We start from the raw sequence: 18,744 nt of genomic DNA, 5'->3' as shown, positions 1-18,744 counted from the left end.
TGCTCCGTGTGACAGTTACCAGATTCCAGTTTTTGTTGTATTCCCAAGTTTAAAATTTATCATTAACCTCTTCAATACTATATATATATATTTTTTTTTTCATTTATTGTGGGGGGCCCTTTTCACGGGGGCTAGTTCAGCTGTACCATGGTTAATCCAGCACTGGAAAAAACCCCGTGGGGCCCCTTCTCTTTGTGCCCTAAGTACGTGTTTATTTTGGTAATGGTTAATCCAGACCTGAACACACAAAAGTGCTGGAGAAACACAGCAGGTCATGCTAGGGAAGTAACGATTCGGGCCTGGGTCACCAACGATTCGGGCCTGGGCCCTACGTCAGGTGTAAGAGCAGGCTCCTGAGTAAAAATCTGGGGGAGGAGGGGAAAGAGGAAGAGCATCGACCAAAATCTAAGAGGTGGATACAGGTGGGAATGATAAGTGATGAGGAGGCGGGGGGGGGGGAGGGGCCGGGTTAGATCTCTGATAGGAGAAAGAAGAAAGGAAAGTTGGAGAAAAGGAGACAGAGGGAATCACGGAGAGGAGGTTGATGTAAATTGGAGGTTGGTCTTAATGCCTTCAGGTTGGAGATGGAATACGAGGTGTTGTTCCTCCAATTTGTGGGTAGCCTTGGTTTTGGAGTGCATGAGGACATGGACAGATATGTCAAAATGGCAATAGGGCAGGGCTTCCCAAATTTAAGCTTGTGGAACACTTTTTGGGGAGCACTTGGAAATCACGGGTCCATGTAGTTGCGAACTGGAAGCCAACCGGAAGTAGAATGGCGTCAACTTCTGGTTTGAGCATGGTTATTTTTCTAAAATTTTTCACATTATGAACCATATCAATCAGAATACATACAAACATTTCCCTCTTAAATATACACAGTGACATTTTCTCCCCTTTTTTTAAACCCCCTACCTTCCCTCCCCCTTCCAACCCCATTTAATGTTCATAAACCCATTAAACAATGAAAATAAACAAGAAGATTGTGTCATCTACTTTTACACACTGGATCAAGTCATTTTGTCTTCTTATCATTTTAGGGGGTGGAGGTCCGAGGCAAGCCCTCTCTCTTGTGTTCCATGTTCAAATAATGTGACTTTATTTTTTAAATTTTTTGTTATTTTTTTCCAATGGAATACATTTATTCATTTCCATGTACCATTGCTGTACTCTCAGGCTCTGTTCTGATTTCCAGGTTGACGTTATACATTTTGTTGCTACAGCTAAGGCTATCATAATAAATCTTTTTTTGTGCTTCATCCAGTTTGAGGCCAAGTTCTTTACTTCTTATATTACTTAGAAGAAAGATCTCTGGATTTTTAGTATGTTGCTTTTTGTGATTTTATTTAATACCTGATTTAGATCTTCCCAAAACTTTTCCACTTTCTCACATGCCCAAATTGCATGTTCTGTTGTTCCCATTTCCTTCTTACAGCAAAAACATCTGTCTGATACTGTTGGGTCCCATTTATTTAACTTTTGGGGCATGTGTAACCAATTATATTGTATCATGCATAACCTCGTGTTTATTATATTCTTCATAGTTCCAGAGCATAACTTTTCCCATATTTCATTTTTTACCTTTATTTAAATCTTTTTCCCACTTTTGTTTTCCTTTTGCAACTTGATGTACATGTTTGTTATAAATCTTTTAATTATCATTGTGTCTGTAATCAATATTCAAAGCTGCTTCCTTCTGGTAACCTCAGCTTCCCAATTTATCCTTGAAGTAGGTTTTCAGTTGGTGGTATGCAAACATTGTACCATGAGTTATTTCATTTGTTCAAATGTTAATAAACTATTTCCCAAAAAACAATTTTCTATTCTTTTAATTCCTTTTCTCTCCCATTCTCTAAAGGAAAGGTTATCTGTTGTAAAAGGGATTAGTTGATTTTGCGTCAATAATAATTTTGGTAGTTGGTAATTTGTTTTTTTCCTTTCTACGTGAATCTTCTTCCATATGTTGAGTAAATGATGCAGTACTGGTGAGCTTTTATATTGCACCAGTTTTTCATCCCACTTATAAAGTATATGTTCTGGTACCTTCTCCCCTATTTTATCTAGCTCTATCTTGGACCAATCTGGTTTTTCCTTGTTTGATAAAAATCTGATAAATACCTTAATTGTGCTGCTCTATAATAATTTTTAAAGTTTCGTAGCTGCAAACCACCTTGTTTGTACCATTCTGCTAATTTATCTAGTGGTATCCTCTGTTTCCCTCCTTTCCATAAGAATTTCCTTATTATTTTCCTTAGCTCTCGAAGAATTTCTCTGTTAAAGGAATTGGTAACAATTGAAATAGGTATTGTATCCTTGGGAAGACATTCATTTTAATGCAATTTACCTTCCCTATCAATGTTAGTGGCAATTCTTTCCAATGTTCTAAGTCATCCTGCAATTTCTTCATTAATGGCTGATAATTTAATTTATATAGGTGGCCTAAATTATTATCTAATACCTAGGTGTCAGATTGCTTGTGTTTTCCATTTAAATGGTGATTCTTTTTTAAACTCTGTGTAATCCGCATTATTCATTGGCATCGCTTCACTTTTATTAGCGATAATCTTGTACCCAGATATTTCTCCATATTCCTTCAATTTCTCATGTAGTTCTTTTATTGATATTTCTGGTTCTGTTAAGTATACTATGACGTCATCTGCAAATAGACTGATTTTATATTCCTTCTCTTTTACTTTTATCCCTTTTATTTTATTTTCTGTTCTTATCAGTTCTGCCAAGGGTTCTATTGCTAAAGCGAACAGTGAGGGAAATAGTGGACATCTCTGCCGAGTTGACCTACTTAATTTAAATTGGTTTGATACATATCCATTTACTGTCACCTTCACCAATGGTCCCTTATATAATGCTTTAATCCAATTAATATATGTTTCTGGTAGGTTGAACCTCTGTAATACTTTGAATAAATAATTCCATTCTACCCTGTCAAAGGCTTTTTCTGCTCTAAAGCAGCAGCCACGGTTGGTATCTTATTTCCTTGTACTGCATGGATTAAATTAATGAACTTAGAGATTGTCTGTTGTTCATCTTTTCTAAATAAATCCAGTTTGATCTTGTTTTACTATTTTTGGTACACAGTCGGCCAATCTGTTTGCTAATTGTTTTGCCATTATCTTATAATCTGAATTAAGTAGAGATATTGGTCTATATGATGCCGATGTTAGTGGATCTTTCCCTGTCTTTGGTATTACCCCTAACGTCGAGGTACTCGAGATGGCAGAGGTCGACAGCATCGAGTCCACGCTGCTGAAGATCCAGCTGCGCTGGATGGGTCACGTCTCCAGAATGGAGGACCATCGCCTTCCCAAGATCGTATTATATGGCGAGCTCTCCACTGGCCACCGTGACAGAGGTGCACCAAAGAAAAGGTACAAGGACTGCCTAAAGAAATCTCTTGGTGCCTGCCACATTGACCACCGCCAGTGGGCTGATAACGCCTCAAACCGTGCATCTTGGCGCCTCACAGTTTGGCGGGCAGCAGCCTCCTTTGAAGAAGACCGCAGAGCCCACCTCACTGACAAAAGGCAAAGGAGGAAAAACCCAACACCCAACCCCAACCAACCAATTTTCCCTTGCAACCGCTGCAATCGTGTCTGCCTGTCCCGCATCGGACTGGTCAGCCACAAACGAGCCTGCAGCTGACGTGGACTTTTTACCCCCTCCATAAATCTTCGTCCGCGAAGCCAAGCCAAAGAAAGAATTATTGCTGTTTTACATGAATCCTGTTATATGGCGAGCTCTCCACTGGCCACCGTGACAGAGGTGCACCAAAGAAAAGGTACAAGGACTGCCTAAAGAAATCTCTTGGTGCCTGCCACATTGACCACCGCCAGTGGGCTGATAACGCCTCAAACCGTGCATCTTGGCGCCTCACAGTTTGGCGGGCAGCAGCCTCCTTTGAAGAAGACCGCAGAGCCCACCTCACTGACAAAAGGCAAAGGAGGAAAAACCCAACACCCAACCCCAACCAACCAATTTTCCCTTGCAACCGCTGCAATCGTGTCTGCCTGTCCCACATCGGACTTGTCAGCCACAAACGAGCCTGCAGCTGACATGGACTTTTTACCCCCTCCATAAATCTTCGTCCGCGAAGCCAAGCCAAAGAAGAGAAAGAAGAAGACATGAATCTGGAAAGTTTTGTGTTTCTTCTATCTGGTTCATTACTTCCAGGAGAGGAGGAATTAATAACTCTTTAAATGATTCATAGAATTCTATTTGGAGTCCATCCTCTCCAGGCGTTTTATTGTTCAGCAGCTTTTTTAATATATCCTGTATTTCCTCTATTTCAAATGGTTTTATCAATTTGTTTTGCTCCTCTTCTTTCTCGGTAGTTCAATTTTAGTTTAAAAACTCGTCTATTTTGTCTTCTTTCCCCTCGTTCTCAGTTCGGTATAATTGTTCATAGAATTCCTTAATGTTTTCATTAATCTCTGTTGAGTTGTACATAATTTGTTTGTCCTTTTTCCTTGATGTCAATACAGTTCTTATTAGCTTGTTCTGTTTTAAGTTGCCAGGCTAATATTTTATGCATTTTTTCTCCTAGCTTGTAATACTTCTGCATTATGTTCTTCTCCACCTTATACGTTTGTAGTGTTGCGTATTTTTTTTGTCTGCCAATTCTCTTCTTTTTGTTGTATCTTCCCTTGTTGCTAGTTCTTTTTCTGTATTTACTATTTCCCCTTCCAGCTGTTCTATTTCCTGATTGTAGTCCTTTTTCATCTTAGTTACATAACTTATTATCTGCCCTCTAATGAAGGGTTTCATTGCATCCCATAATATAAATTTGTCTTTCACTGATTCCCTATATATTTCAAAGTACATTTTAATTTGGCGCTCAATAATTTCTCTAAATTCCTGTCTTTTAGGTAGCATGGAGTTTAACCTCCATCCATATGCTCTTGGTGGGATGTTCTCCAGTTCTATTGCTAATAACAGAGGTGAATGATCAGATAGCAATCTAGCTTTATATTCCGTTTTCCTAACTCTCCTTTGAATATGGGTTTGAGCATGGTTGAGTCTAATTTAATCAAATTATTTTTCTTAAACAGTAAGCAATCTGAGGCAGTGTTTGCAAAATCGCATTTCTTCAGAATTTGATTATTTTGTTTCAACTGAATATTAACTGAATTGCAAATACAAATTTCACCAACCTCCCAGATCCCAAATGCCCACCATCACCAACCTTCCAGAAGTGGGTTTCCAACTCATTCCAAGCTGCCCACGGGCTGGATCTCCCAATGCTTCTGATGCAGGTATCCATCCCAGCCCTGACTGTTTGCAGGTGGAACTCATGATGCCTCTGATGTGGGTTTGCTTCCCGGCCCCTGCTGCCCACAGGCCTTTGCTTCCCACACCTCCATCCCTAACCCCCATCCCCGCCAACCACGTGCTGGAGCCAGCGTCACCTTTGCTGGTGATCCCAACTGGAAACATACCATAGCCCCCGAAGGATCGATTGAGGCAGGTCCAAGCCCTGACCAACACCATTCTGGCGCCCACCATTTTTCACACCAATCTCAGATGGGGGGAGGGAGCGAAAGGGAGGGAGGGACCAAGTGAGTGAGCAAGGGGGGAGGGGGAGGAGAAAAGAGGCAGTTTAAATTTTAAAAATATGGACAACCTCATGCCAAAAGAAATCTGTCTCACTGGTTAAAAATGGCGTCTTGAGGCCTGACATCTGCACTACTGATATTAGGCCTCAAGATGCCATTTTGTTTTGTTAGCATTGAGGCAACTGTTTAGAAACTCAAGTAAAAAGTAATTAAAATTAAGTAAAAACAGTTATTTCAAGTTTTATTTTTTATTTCCAAGCTTTATTTAAAAGATAACAAAGACACAACATACATTATAGTAATAATCAAAGAAAATGTTACATTAACACTCATCTCAACCTCCCACCCCAACAGCCAACTCCCTTAAGGGGAGCAAAAAAAAAGGAAAATATATATAAAAAGAAAATATTGTAAATATTAATAACATTTCAAAGTATATCTAAATGCATATATTTCAAATATGGAGACCACTTACTAACAAAGAAAGAATAATTATCGTGTAAATTATAAGTAATTTTTTTTCCATAACAATACATACCTTCAATTCATTATGCCAATGAGCTATATTAATCTCAGTATCATCTTTCCAGGTACTAGCAACACATTTACACGCAACTGATAACACCAAACGTAGAAAAGCAATTTGAATTTTATCCAATCCCATTCCCTTTAATGAATACAAATTTCCCAACAAGAAAATTGTTGGATCTAATGGTAATATAAACCTATGTAATTTCTCCAAAACTACTTTAATTCCTTGCCAAAATGATTGAACTTTAACACAATTCCAAACAGCATGTAGAAAAGTTCCAATACATGAGCCATATCTAAAACAAGAATCTGAATGACTAAACCCATATTTTTAAAAACTTTTCTTCAAATATAATTGATGTAAAAAATTATAATTAACCACTCCATATCTTTTTTAAAAAACTTTATTTATTCATTCAAAAAACAAATAATATATGACATATACAGCAATTAAACATGAACATGAATGTTTATATACATGAATATAAAAAGAAAAGAAAAGAACCCCCCTTCAGCCAACTCTCTTAAGGAGAGCCATAAAAAAAGAAATAAGAAAGAATATTAAAAAAGAGTTAAATATTCATGTTAAAATCTAATCAATATAAATTGAAATGTAAATATTCCGAGTATAACAGCCACTTATTAATTAAAAAAATTATCATGTGAAACATATGTAATTTTTTCCATTATTAAGCAATATTTCATCTCATTATGCCATCTATTAATATCAATCATATTTGTATCTTTCCACATACTAGCAATACATCTTTTCGCTACGGATAAAGCAAAATATACAAAAGCAAGCTAGAATTTATCTAATCCCAAGCCTTTCAGAGGTTGCAAACTACCCAATAAAAATACTGTTAGATCTAAAACTATTTTAACCTTATACAGATATTCTAAAAACGATTGAATTTTCTTCCAAAAAAATTATATATGTATACATGACCAAACAGCATGAAAAAAAGTTCCAACCATATCACCACATCTAAAACACAAATCTGATTCATTAAAACCATATTTTTTAAATTTTTCAGGTGTCAAATATAATTGATGTAAAAAAATTGTAATTAATCATTGCATAACGTGCATTTATCAATCTCGTTACACTATCATAACAGATATCTATCCAATCCTCTTCAGAAAAAATAAAACCAATATCTGCTTCCCATTTAATTTTAGATCTATCCTAACCCTTTTTATCCATACCATCCTGTAATATTTGATACATAGCTGAAATATAACCCTTCTCTGGTACCTTCATAAGAAAAGTCTCAAATTTAGTCATTTTAGGTAAAATCATATCTCTACCAAACATACATTTTACCAAAGATCGAATTTGATAATAAAGAAATAAAGAATTCTTATCAATACCAAAATCTTCCCTCATCTGATTAAAAGACAAAAACTTACCCTCTTTGAAACAATCTCCCAAATTTTTCACACCTTTAAATCTCCAATGTATTGGAAAAGAAATAAGTTGATTATTATACAACGGAGTCAAAGTCTAGAGCCTATCATTTTATTTTTCTTTATCCATAACTTCATAAAATGTTTTAGTATAGGCACATTATATTGTTGTAACAAATTTATATTCCACCTAAACAAAAATTGATGTATTTTAAATTCAGAAATACTTGCCACTCAATTTTAGCCCAACTCGGAGGCCGTACCAAATCCATCAATGAACTAATAAATTTAAGTTGGGCTGCCTCATAATAATTTTGAAAATGTGGTAAACGTCGTCCCCCTAACTCATATTTCCAAGTTAATTTACTCAAAGCTACTCTCAAAAATTTACCCCTCCATAAAAACTCCCTAATCATTTTATTTAAATCTTGAAAAAAAGTTTTATCAAGTAAATATGGAATAGATTGAAACAAATATTGTATATGAGGAAAGATACCTTAATTGTATTTATCCTTCCCATTAAATTAATAGGTAAATCTTTCCATTTAATCAAATCAGTTTTAATTTTTTTCATTAACAGAACATAATTTAATTTATATAAAGATTGATAATTAACATTCAAAATTATACCCAGATATTTAATTTGATCAGTCCACTTCAAATTAATAATATTTTTATCAACTGAATAATCTCCTTCACTTACCGGTGATATTTCACTTTTTTCCCAATTAACTTTATATCCAGAAAGACATCTATATTGTATTAAACATTCCTTCAAATGCAAAAGTGACTGAGCTGGGTTTATTAAATACACCAATGCATCATCAGAAAATAAATTAATTTTATACTCCTCATCTAAAATTTTCATACCTTGTATCTGTGTATTTTGTCTTATCAACTGTGCTAAAGGTTTAATCACTAATGCAAACAAAGCTGGTGATAAAGGACAACCTTGACGAGTTGATTGAGTTAACTTAAAAGATTCCGAAATCAAACCGTTCGTCAATACTCTAGCTACCGGTTTACTATATAAATCCCTAATCCAATCAATAAAAGAAGGAGCAAACTTAAATTTCTCCAAAACTTTAAACAAAAAATTCCATTCAACTCTATCAAATGCTTTTTCTGCATCTTAGGATATCACCATCGGATGATCTAAAGATTGTTGAAATCTATTAATCAAACTAATCGCGCGGAAAATGTTATCTGAAGCATATCTATTCTTTATAAAACCTGTTTGATCAAAATGAATCAACTTTGGTAAAAATTTAGCCAATCTATTCACTAATATTTTAGCTATTATTTTATAATCTACATTTAACAACAAAATTAGTCAATATGAAGATACTTTCAAAGGATCTCTATCTTTTTTAGGAATTACTATAATTAAAGCACTAGAACAAGACTCAGGTAATTCATAATGTTCTCCAACTTGACATAATACATCCCCAAACACTGTAGATAAATCATCATAAAAAATTTTATAAAATTCAACCGAAAATCCATCATCACCAGGCGATTTACCATTCTGCATTTCCAGCAAAGCCATTTTAATTTCCGAATCATTAAATGGTTCTTCTAACTCCTGTATATCTCCATCCTCTAATATCGGTAAATTCAACTGTGATTAAAAAAAGATCAATCGATCCAGTTTCCTGTTTTCCTTCAGATGTATATAACTTTTTTATAAAATGAATAAAACTCATCATTAATCTCATGAGGTTTATGTAATAAGAGAATTCCGTCTAACAGCATTAATAGTCCTCGATATCTGTTCTTTCTTTAATTGCCACGCCAATAGCTTATGTGCTTTCTCTCCCCATTCGTAATACTGTTGTTTAGTCCTATTAATCACACATTCAAATTGATAAGATTGCAAAGTATTATATTTCAATTTCAGCCTAGATAATTATATTTTCTGATCCTCAGTAGCATCTTTCTGAAATTACTTTTCTAACTTATCGATCTGTTTCTCTAATTCAAGACTCTGATTTAATCGATTCTTTTTTATTTTGGAAGTATAACTAATTATTTGTTCTCTCAAATAGGTTTTCGTAGCATCCCATAATACAAACTTACTTTGAACAGAATTAGAATTTTATTTAAAAAAAATCAATTTGTTTTTTCAAAAAATCAATAAATTCCATATATTTTAACAACATTGTATTAAATCTCCAACGATAAGCTATTTGAATTTTCTCAGAAGTCTCATATGTAAAATATAACAGAGAATGATCTGAAATCACCCTACTTTTATATTCTGCTTGTTGTATATTCCCTTGTAAATGTTCCGATACTAAAAAGAAGTCATTGATAACGATTCATGTCTAGATGAATAAACACAATTAAAATCACCACCAACTAAAATATTATCATTAGTCTGACCCAAACATAAAAATGCATCCGAAATAAATACTTCATCATCTGCATTTGGAGCATAAATATTAAGTAAAGTCCAAAATTCACTAAAAATCTTACAATTCAATTTAAGAATACATCCTGCCTTTTCCTCCATTGATTGTAATTCAAAAGATAAATTTTTATATATCAAAATTGCTACACCTTTAGCTCTAGAATTAAATGAAGAAGAATATACATGCCCAACCCAGTCCCTTTTTAATTTCACGCTTTTCTTCACATTCAAATGTGTTTCTTGTAAAAAGGGAATATCAATTTTAATTTTATTAATATACGCCAAGACTTGCTTTCGTTCAATCGAACTATTTAATCCTCAAACATTAAAAGTAGCAAACCTCAACTTCGACATATCTAATATTATTACTAAATACCAATAATATCTTTATATAAAAACTCAAATCAACATACATAGGCCCTCCAATAAAAAAAATAACAAATTAAAAACTAAAACAAAACTAAAGAAAATAAAGAAAACCCCCCCCAAAAAAAACTACCAAACAAAAATTGGGTGTGGGTCATCCACCAGTAGCTGATGACTAGTAAAGAACTTAGTGCAAATCTCCCCCTCCCCAGCCAAACAATCAGTAAAATCCAAGTATCATAATAACAAAAGAAAAAATAAAATAAGAAAATTCTTCTTTTCATCCAGAAGATTCCAATATCGAAGATCCCATTTCAGAAGGAAGTAGAGTCTTTCAATTCCCATTTTTCCCATTTCTGCCATTTCTTCTGTTTCCAGAGCAACCAGATTTTTCTTTAGGAGATAATGGTGGACTACGTCTTTGTCCTCTTATATCTGGCAATGAATCAGCAAAAATCATTGCTTCACGATCAGTTTCAAAAAACCGAAACTGATAGTCTCCATAAAACACCTTCAACACTGCAGGGTAACGAAAAATAGTCTTATAACCTTTACGCCACAAAACTTCTTTAACTGGATTGAATCGACGTTAACATTGAATGGTCTCTTGACTCAGATCAGGATAAAAAAAGACTCTGCTATTCTGAATCAATAATGGGGTTTGTCGTTGTCTTGCATTTTGTACTGCAATTCGAAGTATTGCTTCTGTATCCAAATAACTCAAACATCGAATTATTACCGGTCTCGGTGGTTGACCAGCTGATGGTGTTCTTCTTAAAGCTCTATGGGCTCTTTCCAGTGCTAATCCCCCAGAGAAAAATTCCTGTCCCAATATTTGCGGAATCGAGTCTTTAAAGAAACAAAGAGGATCTTGTCCTTTTATACCTTCTGGCAAACCAACAATTTTCACATTATTCCTTCTGCTTTGATTCTCCAAATAATCTATTTTTCTTTCTAGCTCCTTCTCACGTTTTCCTAATTCTATGACTGATTTTTCCACCTTCAACTTTTTTCTGTGTTAGAAGTCACTTGTTGTTTACAGTCCAAAAAAGCATTCTGTGGTTTTTATAATTCTTCATAAGATGCATCCACACGTGTCTTAACCATATTTAATTCTGAACTTATACCAGCATTCGTTTGAACCATTTCATTCATATGAGATGTCAACAAATGCATTCCAGGTTTTATAACAACTTGAATAGCTGCCTTCAATTGTATCACTCCATATCATACATTAGACAACTTAATTACATTGTCCTGACACATATTCGCCCAATCATCTTCGGGAAAAATAAATACTAAATCAATCTCCCATTTAAGTTTAGATTTCTCCCAATCTAGTTTATCCATGCTATCTTGTAACAAATGATACATAACTGAAATATAACCCTTTTTCAGTATAGATAAAATCAAAGATTCAAATCTCGACAAAGTAGGTAAAATCATCTCTCTACCATAATTTATCTTTTATCAAAGCCCCAAGTTGATAATACGCAAACAAAGAATTGACAGGTATATCAAATCTTTCTCTCAATTGATTAAAAGAAAGAAATTGCCCTTCTACAAAAGAGTCCTGTATTGTCTTTATACCTTTAGAATCCCAAATCTTTAAATGATTATTAAATGTTGAAAAAGGAATGAGCCGATTATTATACAATGGAGTTAAAATTGATAATTTATCTTTCGACCCTAACACCCTGTTTTTTTAAATCCAGATCTTTAACAAATGTTTCAATATTGGCATATCATATTGCTGTAACAAAATCAAGTTGCAACAAAATATAAATTCATGTATTTCAACCCTAGATATACATGCCATTTCCATTTTAGCCCAGCTGGGAGGCAGATCCAAAACCATCAATCTACTAATAAACTTCAACTGGGCCGCCTCATAATATTTTTGAAAATGTGGTAATTGTAGTCTGCCCAATGTAGACTTCCATGTAAGTCTACGCAATGCCATTCTGGCTAATTTACCTTTCCATAAAAACTCTCGCACTGCTTTATTCAAATCTTGAAAAAAGCCCTTAGAAAGTTAACAAGGTAGTGACTGAAATAAATATTGAATATGAGGAAAAAAATATTCATTTCAATACAATTAACCTGACCAATCAAAGTTAATGGAAGATCTTTCCATTTAATCAAATCTGCATTAATCCATTTTAATATAGGTATATAATTTAATTTATATAATGATTGATAATTGGTATCCATAAACACACCTAAATATTTAATTTTGTAATTGTTTTAAATTCAGAATAATCTCCCAGTCCAACTGGTAAAATTTTCACTTTTATTCCAATTAACTTTATATCCCGATAATTCTCCAAATTTCAACAAACACTCTTGCAATTGTTTCAACGACCGTTCCTGTTCTGTCAAATAAAACAACACATTGTCCACAAATAAGTTAATTTTATATTCTTCATTTTTAACCCTCATTCCTCTAATTTCTTCATTTTGTCTAATGGCCTGAGCTAATGGTTCAATAACGGACGCAAATAAGGATGGTGTCAATGGGCAGCCCTATCGAGTTGAACGAGTCAATTTAAATGTAAAGAAATCTGTCCATTTGTCACCACCCTAGCATTCGGGTTCGTATATAAAGCCTTAACCTAACCAATTAAAAAAAGGGCCAAATTTAAATTTCTCTAACACTTTAAATAAAAAATCCCACTCAACCCTATCAAAAACCTTTTCTGGATCTAATGCAACCACCATAGGATGTTTAGGTTGCTTTCGATATGTGTTGACCAAAGTAATTAATCGAAATATATTTCTATTCTTAATAAAACCTGTTTGATCAAAGTGTACCAATTTGGGTAAATATTTAGCAAGTCTATTAGCTAATACTTTTGCTATAATTTTATAATCTACATTTAATAAAGAGATAGGTCTATATGAAGATACTTTTAATAGATCTCTATTTTTTTTGGAATAACAGTTAGTAAAGCACTTGAACATGATTCTGGTAACTTCTGATCTTCAGTAACTTGATTCAACATTTCTCCAAATACATTAGAAAAATCATCATAAAAATGTTTATAAAATTCCACAGGAAATCCATCATCCCCTGAGGACTTTCCATTAGGCATTTCCTGAATAGCTTCGTTAATTTCAAAATCCACAAATGGAGATTCCAATTCCTGAACATCATTTCCATCTAATACCGGTAACTTTAATTTAGATAAGTAAGAATTAATAGAACCATTATCCTGTTTCCCCTCAGAAGTATATAATTTCAAATAAAATGAATAAAACTGGTCACTGAGGTTTGTAAGTAACTTTTGAATTCTTCTTAACAGCATTAATAGTCCTAGACGTCTGTTCAGCTTTCAATTGCCAAGCAAGTACCTTATGAGCTCTTACCCCCAACTCATAATAACGTTGTTTAGATCAATTAATTAAGTGCTCAAACTGATGTTTGTAAAGTATTATAATGTAATTTCAACCTTGCTAATGCAACTTTTTTTTATCTTCTGTTACACCTTTCTGAAAATATTTCTCTAACTCTGCAATCTTATTTTCTAACTCTAAACTTGCTGCCATATATTGTTTCTTAACTTTCGTAGAATAACTAATGATCTGACCTCTCAAATAAGCTTTTAAAGCATCCCATATTACAAAATGACTATCCACAGAATTAACATTTTCAGTCAAAAATAAAGAAATCTGCTCTTTAACAAAAGTAACTAACTCTTTTTTTCCAATAACATTGCATCAAACCATCTTAACGACGGACGTACTACCTCCGAATTTTCACAGGAAAAAAGTAATAATGAATGATCAGATTAACTCTGCTTTTATATTCAGCTCGCAATACTCTACATTGTAAATGTGCTGATACCAAAAATAAATCAATTCTAGAAAATGAATCATGTCTTGAAGAATAAAAAGAGAAATCTTTCTCTGTAGGATTAACTTTTCTCCAAATATCCACCAAATTTAAATCTTTCATTAACGCATTAATTTGTGTTGCCATCTTTGATTTCTTTATACTTTCTGGATTTCTGTCCAATAAAGGGTTGAGAACATAATTAAAATCACCACCAACTAAAACATTTTCATTAGTTTGAGTTAACAATAAAAAAGCTTCTGAAATCTATATTAGAGGCATAAAGATTCAGCAAAGTCCAAGATTCAGCAAATATTTTACAGTTCATTCTTAATACTCTGCCAGCAAACCCCTCTGAAGATTTCAATTCAAATGGTAAATTTTTTGTGAATCAAAATCACTACTTTGCCTTGGAATTAAAAGAAGAAGAAAAAAAAACATGACCAACCCAATCTCTTTTCAATTTTAAATGTCCTTTCTCAGTCAAATGTGTTTCTTGTAAAAAAGCACTATCAATTTTCATTTTTTTATACAAGCCAATATTCTCTTTTTCTTAATTGGATTATTTAACCCCTGAGCATTAAAAGTTGCAAAATTCAATTTACACATCTTTTTTAACTACTAATATAGTTACACACTATAAAATAATGCTCCCCTCTATAATTCTTCCAAAAAAAAACCCTAAAAAAATACAAAAAAACCCCACCCAAAGGTAGTAATAGCCAAAAAATCTTGGTGTGGTAAACCCACTAGCGGCAGATGACTATCAAAGTTTTTATTGTCACCCACTCTCCCCCCTCCCCCAGCCAGATACATATTTATTATTTAATCAAACGCAATAGAATATATTCAGCCCAATGATTCTAAGCCCAGCGACTGACCCGGATCTTCAACATCAAGAAGATTTTGTGTCAACTCTTCTTTCTTTCCTTTCGTTCCATACTTTCCATACCCATGTCCATTTCCATTTCCCCTCCTCTTAGGAGACAACGGAGGATGACATCCATTTCTTCGCAATTCCGGCAAAGAATTAGCAAAGACCAAGGCATCATGATCATTCTCAAAAAAATTGAGATTGAAAATTTCCATAGAAAATCTTCAAAATTGCAGGATAACGTAAAGCAAACTTGTAGCCTTTTCATCACAAAACATCTTTGGCCGCATTAAATTCTCGTCGTCTTCTGATAACCTCTTGGCTCAAATCAGCAAAAAAAAACCACTCTGTTATTTTGAACCACTAATGGAGATCGATTCTGCTGTGTGTTCTGCACCACCATACGTAAAATCATTTGTCTATCTTGATATTTTAAACAACGAATCAAGACTGCTCTCGGTGTTTGTCCTGAAAGTGGTTTTCTTCTCAGAGCTCTGTGAGCCCTATCCAATTCCAAACCTTCATGGAAAAGCTCTTTACCCAGCACCTCTGGGATCCAGTGCGTAAAAAAATTTATATGGTCAACACCTTCAATGTCCTCTGGGAGACCAACTATTTTCACATTATTCCTTCAACTTTGATTTTCCAACAAATCAATCTTTTGAATCCCCCAATCTACAAAAGAACCTTCCACTTTTTCCATTTTTTCTCTATTACCTGAGTTTGACGCTCAGAAAAGGCTGTTCCAATTTTCTTAAAATTATCTTGCACAGTATCAACTGATTTTATACATCTATCAATATCCCTCTTAACTACAGTCATTTCCTGTTTCACAGTTGACATTTCATCACACAAAATATTCATTTTTATTTTCATCTCCATAAATCCCTGATTCACTTGAGTTGATATTTGTTTTGACATATATGCATTTGACAAGCAATCCCTTCCAAAACAGTAAACACTGAATCCAGTCCAGATTCCACTTCCACTTTTTGAGATTCACTTCCTTTAACTGCAAGCTCCTCCTCCTGGACGAATTCCAATAAGGTAAGTTCCTCTTTTTCCTCAGTCATCGTAGGTCCCTTGACTGAATGGCTGCGGGTCTGGACACCCGACGCCGGCACCCCGACCTCTTCGGCGTTCAGGCTCCCCCACAGCCCAAACTTTCTCCAGCAGTTCTTGGACCCGTGATGCCCCACGAAGGCCAGGCAAAGCTGTCAGGCACGCAGGAGCTTCCTCCGATGCTACACTGCACGCCACTGGGCCGCCCAGCGAGGTCATGGGTTCGCGGGTCCCCTTATCAGCTGTGCTGCCCATGTGCACGACTTCATGTGAACGCGGGTTGGCAAAGGCTGAACTCACCAATGTGCCGGTGCCATCTTGCGGAGGCAGGATCGGCGCCGGAGTCAGACTCGAATGGGCTGGAGCCCTCTGAGGCTTGGAGACTCACAGTGACGATTCCATGGATTCAGCTATGCATGTAGGCCTCAATTCTTCCGCACTTTTATATGGTAGTTTTTTCTGAAGCTGAGGTTTAAATTTTTTCACATTGGGTGGCCTGTTTCCGCTCCGTAAATGGTTATATGGATGCCATCATAAATCAATGTTATTTAAGTAACTGTAAATCTTATTTTTAACCACTTTTATGCTTTTTATAAACCGGGTATTTAATGATCCAGCAGTGGAAAGGTGGAATACACGTCTTTCTTCTATGCCATCTTGCCACACTCCCCCCCAAGTTTTAATTATTACAACCCATTTCTTCCATGGAACCCAGTTTGGGATACGCTGCAGTAAGGTGTTGCCCCTGGGATGTCCTTGCTTTTGCAGCGGGCAGAGTGAAGGTGCTCAATGAAATGAGGTCCCAGTCTCCATCCAGCCTCTCCGGTGGAGAAAAGGCCATATCTCCTTTGAAGAAGACCGCAGAGCACACCTCACTGACAAAAGGCAAAGGAGGAAAAACCCAACACCCAACCCCAACCAACCAATTTTCCCCTGCAACCGCTGCAACCGTGTCTGCCTGTCCTGCATCGGACTTGTCAGCCACAAACGAGCCTGCAGCTGACGTGGACATTTACCCCCTCCATTTACCCCCTCCATAAATCTTCGTCCGCGAAGCCAAGCCAAAGAGAAGGGAAGGCCACTGCAGATTCACAGGTGAAGTATTGCTTCACTTGGAGGGATTGTTTGTGGCCCTGTGCCATCATACAATGTGAATGCCAGTAAACTCGTTGTCATTATCATTCCAGAATGATATGGACCAGTATCTGGTAAATAGGATTCGTGAATGTTGGGTCTTTCTGGTGAGCAGGGACGTTGGGGAGACAAACGGCCATGAATGTATGGCCTGATTCCATGACTCTACATGAGCTAATTGACATTGTGGGTGTGTTTTTTTTTAAGCCACTTGACTTGCCACAGCTCTGTCACGTGACAATCTCCAAGTCCGCACAGGAGAAGTTGCGACAGAAACGAAAGGAGGAGCTGGAACAGCAGCAACTCCGGAAAGAAAGGGAGCTGGCGCATTACCTGAAGGAGCAGCCACAGGAGAGGAACCCCCTCGGCACCTCGCTCCCGGGTAACCAGACCGAAGTTGGGGGGGGGCCAAATATTGAGGGAAAGATGGAAGAAATCAAAGGGAAAGATTATGGGAATGGGTGGGGAAGCAAGTCAAAGGGGAGAGAGATCAAGGGAGGTAGGGGCTTTGAGGGGAAAGGATTTGACTGGTTGAGGGGAAGATATTGCTTGAGAGTAAAGAGATGGAAGGAGGCAAGGGGATGTTGAGGGGAGATTGAGGGTGTGTGTGGGAAGTTTGATGGGAGAGGGATTGGTGGAGGGAGTGGGAAGAGGACTAAAAGGAGAGATTTGTGGAGAGCGGGGAGATTCCATGGATGGAAAGACCTGGGGGATGTTTGAAGCTTGAGATTATTTTGGTGAGAGGTGCTCGGGAAGTAAGTTTGCTTGATGCTGCCTCTCACACACCCCCCCCCCCCCCCCCCCACTCCACCCCTGCTGGAGGTTGATGATTAGTGGAGTGCTGCAGGGATCTGTTCTGGGTTCCCTGCTCTGTGATTTTTATAAATGACCTAGATGAAGGATGAGTCAGTAAGTTTGCAGATGATATGAAGGTTGGAGGAGTTGTGGATGGTACTGAAGGTTGTCGAAAGTATAAGAGGATATATATACAGGATGCAGGGTTAGGCAAAGAAGTGATTGATGGAGTTTAATCTGGATGTGTCAGGAGGTGCATTTTGGAAGGACAAACCAGAAGGCTGAATACAGGGTTAATGGTTACGTAAGAGGGTGGATGAACAGTGGGACCTTGTGGTTCAAATCCATGCATCACTCAAGGTCGCTGCACAGGTTAATTGGATAGTTCAGAAGGCCTTTGGGTTTCGGGGATTCATTAATAGGGGGATTGAATTCAGTAGAGACATTATGTTGCAACTCTACAAATCTTTGGTAAGACCACACTTCGAGTATTGTGTTCAGTTCTGGTCACCTCATTATATGAAGGTTGTGGAGCGGGTGTAGAGGAGATTTTCCAGGATATTGCATGGATTGGAAAACAAGTTTTATAAGCCAAGGTTAGCAGAGCTGGGACTTTTCTCTTTGGAGTGTAAAAGGATGAAAGGAGACTTGATAGAGGTCTACAAGATTATGAGAAGCATAGATAGGGTGAACAGCCAGCACCTGTTTCCCAGGATAGGATCAGCAAACACCAGAGGACATCTGTACAAAGTGA

The 18,744-nt window shown here is 36.2% G+C and overlaps 1 protein-coding gene across 1 annotated transcript in view; it reads left to right on the top strand.

The window, feature by feature from the left end:
- LOC138737140 (TOG array regulator of axonemal microtubules protein 2-like) overlaps positions 1 to 18,744 on the top strand; it is a 91,346-nt gene that overhangs the window by 35,930 nt on the left and 36,672 nt on the right. The window contains exon 8 of the mRNA XM_069887706.1: positions 17,403 to 17,577. Coding sequence (XP_069743807.1) covers positions 17,403 to 17,577 — 175 coding nt within the window. The remainder of the gene's footprint in view (positions 1 to 17,402; positions 17,578 to 18,744) is intronic.

The sequence above is a fragment of the Narcine bancroftii genome, chromosome 6, assembly GCF_036971445.1.
Source record: "Narcine bancroftii isolate sNarBan1 chromosome 6, sNarBan1.hap1, whole genome shotgun sequence".
NCBI lineage: Eukaryota > Metazoa > Chordata > Chondrichthyes > Torpediniformes > Narcinidae > Narcine > Narcine bancroftii.
The sequence above is the reverse complement of the archived record's forward strand: the minus strand, read 5'-3'. Positions and strand labels throughout refer to the sequence as shown.